Source organism: Gekko japonicus, unplaced genomic scaffold (assembly GCF_001447785.1).
Source record: "Gekko japonicus isolate JY-2015 unplaced genomic scaffold, Gekko_japonicus_V1.1 scaffold1259, whole genome shotgun sequence".
Lineage (NCBI taxonomy): Eukaryota > Metazoa > Chordata > Lepidosauria > Squamata > Gekkonidae > Gekko > Gekko japonicus.
The window spans coordinates 403,833-413,609 of record NW_015175396.1 but is presented as its reverse complement, the minus strand read 5'-3'; the positions used below and the strand labels follow the sequence as shown (position 1 = coordinate 413,609).

Genomic DNA, 9,777 nt, shown 5'->3' with positions numbered 1-9,777 from the left:
TTAAAGCGTTCTGTCTTCCTCTGCCCCCCCCCCCCACACCTCAAGCCTACCCAGGAAGGGGAACACTGGCTGGGGAAGGGAAGACTGATGGGGGAGGCATCCCTCCCCTTCACTTCCCCAGCTGCCTTGCCGGGAGCCGCACAATATGTGTGAAAGAGCCTCAAGTGGCTTCTGTGTCACAGTTTGGCCACCCCTGATCTATGCCAAGGAGGGGGAAAGTATTATAAAGTCAGGGCTATTTTTGGGCAGGAACGCACAGGAACGGAGTTCCGGCTGGCTCCCGAATTGTCTACGCCCAGCAGGGACTCATTAGCATAAAATAGGCCACACCCAACAACAGAAACTCATTAGGATTGGCTACATTAGGGGTGTGTGGCCTAACATGCAAAGGAGTTCCTGCTACAAAAAAAAGCCCTGGGTTTTGACAACAAAGTAAACAGAATAAGAAGCAAAAGGTGGGTGTGGCTGGATGAGCACACATCTGGTAACATGGGGGTGTGGCCTAACATGCCAATGAGCTGTGCTGTCAGGGGTGTGGCCTAATATGCTAATGAGTTTCTGCTGTTGGGTGTGGCCTATTATACTAATGAGTTCCTGCTGGGCTTTTTCTACAAAAAAAGCCCTGTATAAAGTTATTTTCAGTCCTCGAAATGCAGAGTAAGTTTAGAAGTGAGGCCCACTTTAGAGGTTTGCGAACCACGATATTCGATCACGCGGGCTGTTCCTGGGCTCATTTCCCATTCCTCTTCTTTTGCCGACCAGGTTTTACTGGGACTTGACGATGCTGCTCCTCATGGTCGGGAACCTGATCATCATCCCCGTGGGCATTACCTTCTTCAAGGACGAGAACACCACGCCGTGGATCGTTTTCAACGTGGTCTCGGACACGTTCTTCCTCGTCGACCTGGTCCTCAACTTCCGCACGGGGATCGTGGTGGAGGACAACACGGAAATCATCCTCGACCCGCAGCGGATCAAGATGAAGTACCTCAAGAGCTGGTTCGTGGTGGATTTTATCTCCTCCATCCCGGTCGACTACATTTTCCTGATCGTGGAGACCCGCATCGATTCGGAGGTTTACAAGACGGCCCGCGCCCTGCGGATCGTGCGCTTCACCAAAATCCTCAGCCTCCTGCGTCTCCTGAGGCTGTCCAGGCTCATACGCTACATCCACCAGTGGGAAGAGGTGAGCAGGCCAGCGGTAGTCCACGTGGGGACAGCCTGACTTCTCTTGGGTAGCAAACAGGAGGAGTCCCGGCTGTGTGTTTTGAGCCAGGGTTGTTTGGCCCAGTGGGTTTTCTCATTTGCGTTCTAAGTACGGGTGCCAGTCTCCAGTGGGACCTGGGGATCTCCCAGAATTACAGCTCATCTCTAGACTAGAAATCAGTTCCCCTGGAGAAAAGGGATGCTTTGGTGGGTGGAATCTGTGGCTTTTATGCCCTGTTGTTGGCCCTCCAGAGTAACTGGTTGGCCACTGTGTGAGACAGGATGCTGGACCAAATGGACCCCCACTGGTCTGACTCAGCAGGGCTCTTCTTATGTTCTTATGAAGGCCTTGGCCTCTATGCCATGTTATTGGCCCTCCAGAGGAACTGGTTGGCCACTGTGTGAGACCGGATGCCGGACTAGATGGACCCTGACTGGTCTGACCTAGCAGGGTTCTTGTTATGTTCTTATTCAGGTCTTGGCCTCTATGCCCCGTTGTTGGCCCTCCAGAGGAACTGGTTGGCCACTGTGTGAGACAGGATGCTGGGCTAGATGGACCACTGGTCTGATCCAGCAGGGCACTTCTGGTGTCCCTTTGAAGGCCTTGGCCTTTATGCTCTGTTGTTGGCCCTCCAGTAGAACTGGTTGGCCCCTGTGTGAGACAGGAGGCTGGACTAGATGGACCCTCACTGGTCTGATCCAGCAGGGCTCTTCTTATGGCACTATACCCCACTGTCCTCCCAGCTTCCACCCACAGATCTCCAGGAGTTTCCCAACCTGGAGCTGGCAACCTTTTTCCCCTTGCATATTGTTGTTGCCAGTTTCAACCTTGAACCTGCCAGATTAATGGCTAGATCCAGCTTTTCAGGCACATTAGCATAGGCCTGGAGTTCATTTTGCCTTATAAGGCATTAGATTAGGTAAATAGATTGGATAGGTGCTAGCACTTTCAAATTTTCCACTGTCACCTACTTGCTTTCTAAGATGGGATGATATGAAAATCAGATCAGACTATTTTGGACCATGGGTTTAAATTTCAGAGCTGTTTCCCATGAAATGACATTAAAGCTGTGGGGCTCAGTGGCTCAGGAGCCACATGTGGCTGTCCGACATCTCCTGTGGCACACCGGTGTGGCCAGGGGAAACCTGGCAACCCTAGTCCTACCCCCCGAACACACCAGGAAATTCTAATATTTTTTTTTGTAAGATCAGAGGTTTGGATTTATGTTGCGAGCGCCAAGGTTAAAAACACATTTGTATGTTTCAGTCGGCACATAAAACAGGAAAATAAGACTTCCGTTGTTGAGATGACAACTGAATGGATAAATGAATGGATGAATGAATGAATGAATAGACATATAGCAAATACTTATATTTGGTGTTGCTTCTAGATATTTTCTGCTACTGGGAGCCAGTTTGGTGTCGTGGTTAAGTGTGCGGACTCTAATCTGGGAGAACCGGGTTTGATTCCCCAATCCTCCACTTGCAGCTGCTGGATGACCTTGGGCAAGCCATAGTTCTGAAAAGAGCTATCCTTGAAAAAAGAGCAGTTTCTGTCAGAGCTCTCTCAGCCCCACCTACCTCACAGGGTGTCTGTTTTGGGGAGGGGAAGGGAAAGGAGTTTGTAAGCTGCTCTGAGACACCTTTGGGTAGTGAAGGGCGGGGTATAAATCCCTCCTCCTCCTCCTCCTTCTTCTTCCTGTTTGTCTCCCAGCAGAGCCCTTTCCTTTCCAGTGGGAGCTGCCACCATACAGAATAGGCTCCCAGAAGAGAGGAGGACACCTTCCCCACTTATTGGCAGTTTGGTTTGCCATGATTTTTACTGAGGCATGAATGTTTTTGCAGGCATTGGTTTGCACTGGTCCTTAGTAATGCTTTTAATTTGGGTAACCCTATTTAGATGCAATGTTTACAAGCTATCTTTAGCCTGTGCTGGGAAAGGCGGGACAGAACCGTTTACAAATTAAGTAAAGGCACCGAACCAGGAGGCCTGCAGCATAGGTAACGTTATGCACTGTAGAGCTTTGCCTACGACAGAACCGTTTACAAATTAAGTAAAGGCCTGCAACATAGGTAACATTATGCATTGTAGAGCTTTGCCTACTGTAACGCCCCCATATAGGTCTGTGGTGCAGCAGCCTCATGTGGAATCCTGTGTGCCGTTCTGGTCACTCCATCTCAAAAAGGACACTGCAGAGCTGGAAGAAGCACAGAGGAGGGCAACCAAGATGATTTGGGGGATTGGAGCACCTTCCCTCTGAGGAGAGGCTGAAGAGTCTGGGGCTTTTCACTTTGGAAGAGACGGCTAAGAGGGGACACGATAGAGGCTTATACAATAATGCTTGTGGCGAAGAGAGTTGACAAAGAGAAATTTTTCTCCCTCTCCCAAAATACCTGCATTTGAGGGCATCCAACGAAGTGGATGGGCAGTAGATTCAGGGCGGATGAAAGGAAATACTTCTTTACACAAGGAATGATTAAAATGTGGAATTTTCTGCTGTAGGACGTAGTGATGGACACAGGCACAGATAGCTTTGGAAGAGTCATGGAGGAGAGGTCTATCCGTGGCTGCTAGCCATGGCGACTAAAGGGGACTTCCACATTCAGAGGCACTAAACCTCTGGATCCCAGGGCCAGGAGGCAACTTGAGGGAAAGGCCTTGGCCTCTCTGCCCTGTTGTTGACCCTCCAGAGGAACTGGCTGGCCACTGTGTGAGACAAGATGCTGGACTAGATGGACCGCTGGTCTGATCCAGCAGGGCTCTTCTGATGTTCTTAGGAAGGCCTTTGGCCTCTATGCCCCGCTGCTGGAACTGGTTGGCCCCTGTATGAGACAGGATGCTGGACTAAATGGACTGCTGGTCTGATCCAGCAGGGCTCTCCTGATGTTCTTATGAAGGCCTTGGGCCTCTCTGCCGTGTTGTTGGCCCTCCAGAGGAACTGGCTGGCCACTGTGTGAGAGAGGATGCTGGCCTAGATGGACCACTGGTCTGATCCAGCAGGGCTCTCCTGATGTTCTTATGAAGGCCTTGGGCCTCTCTGCCGTGTTGTTGGCCCTCCAGAGGAACTGGCTGGCCACTGTGTGAGAGAGGATGCTGGCCTAGATGGACCACTGGTCTGATCCAGCAGGGCTCTCCTGATGTTCTTATGAAGGCCTTGGGCCTCTCTGCCGTGTTGTTGGCCCTCCAGAGGAACTGGCTGGCCACTGTGTGAGAGAGGATGCTGGCCTAGATGGACCACTGGTCTGATCCAGCAGGGCTCTCCTGATGTTCTTATGAAGGCCTTGGGCCTCTCTGCCGTGTTGTTGGCCCTCCAGAGGAACTGGCTGGCCACTGTGTGAGAGAGGATGCTGGCCTAGATGGACCACTGGTCTGATCCAGCAGGGCTCTCCTGATGTTCTTATGAAGGCCTTGGGCCTCTCTGCCGTGTTGTTGGCCCTCCAGAGGAACTGGCTGGCCACTGTGTGAGAGAGGATGCTGGCCTAGATGGACCACTGGTCTGATCCAGCAGGGCTCTCCTGATGTTCTTATGAAGGCCTTGGGCCTCTCTGCCGTGTTGTTGGCCCTCCAGAGGAACTGGCTGGCCACTGTGTGAGAGAGGATGCTGGCCTAGATGGACCACTGGTCTGATCTAGCAGGGCTCTTCTTATCTTCTTATGCCTTGCAAGAACCTAATGTTTCCTTTGTTGGTAGAAAATTTTATGAGCACTTAGAAGGTCCCAGATTCAATCCCAGGCATCAGTTAAAAGGTCCTCCAATATCAGCTGCTGTGGAAGATATTCTCTGTCTGGAACTATAGACAGGGTAAATATTGGGCTACATGGATCTGTGGTCTAAGTTCATAAGGCAGCGTATCATTGGTATCCTTCATTTCATCCAATACTAAGTCCATCCTAGTATTAATGAACCATTACTGTCTGAAATCCGCTAAGTTGAATAAGAATGGTTATTTTGCCCTTTTAACCTACTTATGGTGAACACCTTCCAGAAATAAATTCCTTTGAACTAAACTCCCCCGCCCCCTATCCCTAAGCACTTTGTTATCGTCACAGTTATAGTAGCTGGATAATTGATCTTCCAGGATCAATTAGCACAGTGAGTGATCTTGACAAAAATCTACCCGGGACCACCGCAAATCTTGAGTAGACAGAGCTGTAGAAGCAGAAACTTATGGAGGAGGAGAGAGACTGATCTCAGCAGCCCCTGTGTTACTTTATAATTTTTTTATCCTACGAATGTTCCTGTTCTAAAAACAGACTTGCAGTATTTCAACAGAAACTGTTATTGTCACAGTTTCCAAGGCCTCTTTAAAACAAAAAATTCTTAGGCGGAGTAAAATATTTCATTTTTAAATTTTTAAATTTTTTTATTATTATTCTTAGAATAGAATAACAATTAGAATTACAATAGTTCTCAGGTAGAGTAATTAACCAGAGGTCGAGAGGGTTAACAGAGCTTGTATTATTACCAACGATATACACATCATATCGAATGCATTGTCTTTGCAATTTCTGGAATTTCTCCTTGTACTCTTAGAATATTCTAAAATAGGATTCCAAATGGCTATAAAAGTAGGGTTTATTTTTTCATCTGGTTTACGTGCCAAATCAGCTGAAATCTTGGCCATAATAAAGTGTGTCCACAGTTTATTATGCCATAATGTCAATTTTGGAATCTCTGGATCTTTCCACTTTGAAGCTATAGCTGACTTAGCTGCTGAACAGGAGGAGACTCAAAGTTTCTTTAATGTGAAAAGGTAAGTTCACACCAAACTCTAGACGTAGAAGCAGTACCAGTGGGTTGCGTTGTACTTGAATACCAGTTATTATCTGTTATTATATATTATTGATAATCAGGGCTATTTTGGGGCAGGGACGCACAGGAACGGAGTTCCGGCTGGCTCCCAAGTTGGCCACGCCCAGCAGGAACTCATTAGCTTTTATGCCAATAAAGGTATTGTATTTGTTTGTAACTCATTAGCATAATAGGGCACACCCAACAGCAGAAACTAATTCGGATTGGCTACAATTAGGGGTGTGTGGCCTAACATGCAAAAAGCCCCGGGTTTTGACAACAAACAAGGTAAAGAGAATAAGAAGCAAAGGGTGGGTATGGCTGGATGACTACACTTCTGGTAACATGGGGGTGTGGCCTAATATGTGAATGAGCTGTGCTGTCAGGGGTGTGGCCTAATATGCTAATGAGTTCCTGCTGTTGGTTATGGCCTATCATGCTAATGAGTTCCTGCTGGGCTTTTTCTACCAAAAAAGCCCTGTTGATAATTGATTTCCAGAATGGTTCTAGCTTGGGACAAGTCATCCAACAATGTAGGTAGTGCCCATTATTGCCACACTTTCCCCAGCATTTAGCTGTATTTTTTGAATTAATTATAGCAAGTCTATGTGGAGTATAATTTATTAATTTATGTTATCTGTAGCCTGCCTTTCTCACCAGGGTTCAAGGAGGAGTACACGGAGTGAGTAAATCAAATCGACAGGATGGGACATTCAGTAAACAATGAAATAGGATTGGGCTGCGGAACCAACCAGAGATTTATTAACAGAACTGAAGCAAAGCAGATTGTTAGCACGACACATTAAATGATGCAACATTATGTACTTAGGATCAATGCTCCCTCTAAGCTGCGGAGTCTTGTGAGAGAAAATTCTGCTTTACGAGCTACTGGCATTAAAGTTGTGAGCGAGTGATTTGGCTTCTGCATAAATTAGTTTGCTCTGGAGCCCTCCTTCCTGAGCTAAGATTTAAAAAAGGGTGAGACGGAGGGTAAAAAACTGTGAACCAGCTCACACTAACTCAGCTTAGAGGGAACACCTCTTAGGATCCAACTTGTACCAAATTGTACAACAAGCTTACAGCAAGCTAGATCGACCACGGTCCCTATTAATTTGTCCAAGTCGCTTTGTGAAACCTTTTGTACACTGCTGTCTTATTGCCCGCATAGAAAAAGCCCTCTTGAGAAATACAGGTTTGCATAGTTTGTGGAAAGCCAGGAGAATGGCAGCCTTCCTGACCTCCTCAGGCAGGCCATTCCACAAACTGGGGGCCACCACGGGGAAGGCACTGCCACGGGCAGCTGTTGATTTGGAAGTTGCCACCTGCAGTGGGATAGTATACCTATTGGACCTGCCTTTACCTATATCCCAGTGCCAGGCTTTGTGTCCCTTGCCTGAAGCTGTTTGGGAAATGATTTGGTTAGGTTTTGAAAGTCACATGGAACTCCCAGAGGGTGGAGGAAAGCCAGGATTAGGTCTGCTTTGGGGAAGTGGGTGAAGCTGTGGCTCAGCTGTAGAGCACCTGTTTGGCATGCAGAAGGTCCCTGGCATCTCCAGTTAAAAGGACCAAGCAGCAGGGGATGGGAAAGACCTCAGCCCGAGACCCTGGAGAGCCACGGAGAGTCTTAGACAATACTGACCTTGATGGACTGATGGTCTTGTTCAGTATAAGTGAATACAATAGAGGGCACAGCAAGGTAAGAGTAAGTATAATGAACCAGAAATTGCTGCAAAAAGTTCAAACCATTACAAAACAATGAAAATGATAAATGAACATGTTGCTGATGTGGTAATCTCAAGGTTTCTTCTTTATTTCATAGGTAGAACATAGGTAGAAGACGAACAGCTCGAGTTTTCGAAGTTCGTTTCGGGGTCTTTATCAAAAATACCACTGTGTTGGAGTAATTATTCACAACATCCAATAACAGGAATAACAGGAATTTCAAGTTCCAAATGGCTATACATAGCTCCTATACTAAATACTAGTTCCTTTACAACTCCAACACAGTGGTATTTTTGATAGACCCCGAAACGAACTTCGAAAACTCGAGCTGTTCGTCTTCTACCTATGTTCTACCTATGAAATAAAGAAGAAACCTTGAGATTACCACATCAGCAACATGTTCATTTATCATTTTCATTGTTTTGTAATGGTTTGAACTTTTTGCAGCAATTTCTGGTTCATTATTCTTACTTGTTCAGTATAAGGCAGCTTCGTGTCATGTCTGAATATCGGGGAGCAAATTTCTGGCCACCATGGTATCCGTGAGCACCTCATTATGGAAGAAGAAGAAGAACACATTCATAGAGTAGAAAGGGACCTCCAGGGTCCTCTAGCCCAACCCCTGCACAATGCAGGAAATTTACAAAGAAGAAAAGGAGTAGGAGTTATATTCTGCCCTGCACCCCGAGTCTCAGAGCAGTTTACAATCTCCTTCCCTTCCTCTCCCCACAACAGACACCCTGTGAGGTAGGCGGGGCTGAGAGAGCTCTGAGAGAACTTGTGACTGACCCAAGGTCACCCAGCTGGCTTCACGTGGAGGAGTGGGGAATCGAACCCGGTTCTCCAGATTAGAGTCCGCAACTCCTAACCACTATACTGAACTGGCTCTCCCTCGGAGAGTAACACTCTCTGCTTCTGAAATTGGGTCATCTTTCCTTGCTGCTCAAGTATCATGGACACAACTAGAAAACATAAAGAGCTGGGAGGGAGAGGAATTATGTTGATTTAGGTGTACACCAGGGACCGGCTCTTAGAAGCAGGAAAGTAAATCAGAAGAGGGAAAGAAATTGGCGCTTATGTGGGTGGCAAAATTCGTCGCTGAGCAGTCGGAAGGAATCACAGAAGGAACCAGAAGCTTGTGTATCGTGAGCAGTAAATATTCCTGACCTGGTTAGTCCAGCCTCGCCCGAGATCATGGGAGCTAAGCCAGGTTGGCCCTGGTTAGCACTTGGATGGGAGGCCTCCAAAGAAGTCCAGGGTTGCTAAACAGAGGAAGGCAATGGCAAACCACCTCTGTTCCTCTCTTGCCTCAAAAACCCCATAGAGTGGCCATAAGTCAGCTATAACTTGAAGGCAAATATATCATAAGAACATAAGAGAAGCCAATGTTGGATCAGGCCAATGGCCCATCCAGTCCAACACTTTGTCACACAGTGGCCAGAAATACCCGGTGCCATCAGGAGGTCCACCAGTGGGGCCAGGACACTAGAAGCCCTCCCACTGTCCCTCCCCCCCCAAGCACCAAGAATACAAAGCATCACCTGCCCCAGAGTCCCTATCCATACCTTGTGGCTAATAGCCACTGATGGACCTCTGCTCCATATGCTTATCTAATTCCCTCTTGAAGCCGTCCATGTTTGTAGCCGCCACCACCTCCTGTGGCAGTGAATTCCATGTGCTCATCACTCTTTGGGTGAAGAAGGACTTCCTTTTATCTATTCTAACCCGACTGCTCAGCAATTTCATTGAGTCCCCACAAGTTCCTGTCTTGTGAGAAAGGGAGAAAAGTACTTCTTTCTCTACCTGCTCTATCCCATGCATAATCTTGTAAACCTCGATCATGTCACCCCTCAGTCGTCGTTTCTCCAAGCCAAAGAGCCCCAAGCGCTTTCCCCCCCCCCAATAATTTTTTTATTGATTATTTAGTCTGTTACCTTGAGAGTTTATATTTATTTACATTTTCTCCCCTCCCTCCCTCCCTCCCTTTTAGTCATAGTATTTTCCCCCCAGCATAGAGTCTTGATCTTCCACTGAATGTCCTTCCTTCTTTCTTTCAT

At 47.4% G+C, this 9,777-nt stretch overlaps 1 protein-coding gene across 1 annotated transcript in view; it reads left to right on the top strand.

Moving 5' to 3' along the window:
- HCN4 (hyperpolarization activated cyclic nucleotide gated potassium channel 4) overlaps positions 1-9,777 on the top strand; it is a 184,403-nt gene that overhangs the window by 67,248 nt on the left and 107,378 nt on the right. Inside the window, 1 exon segment of the mRNA XM_015425678.1 lies at positions 763-1,186. Coding sequence (XP_015281164.1) covers positions 763-1,186 — 424 coding nt within the window.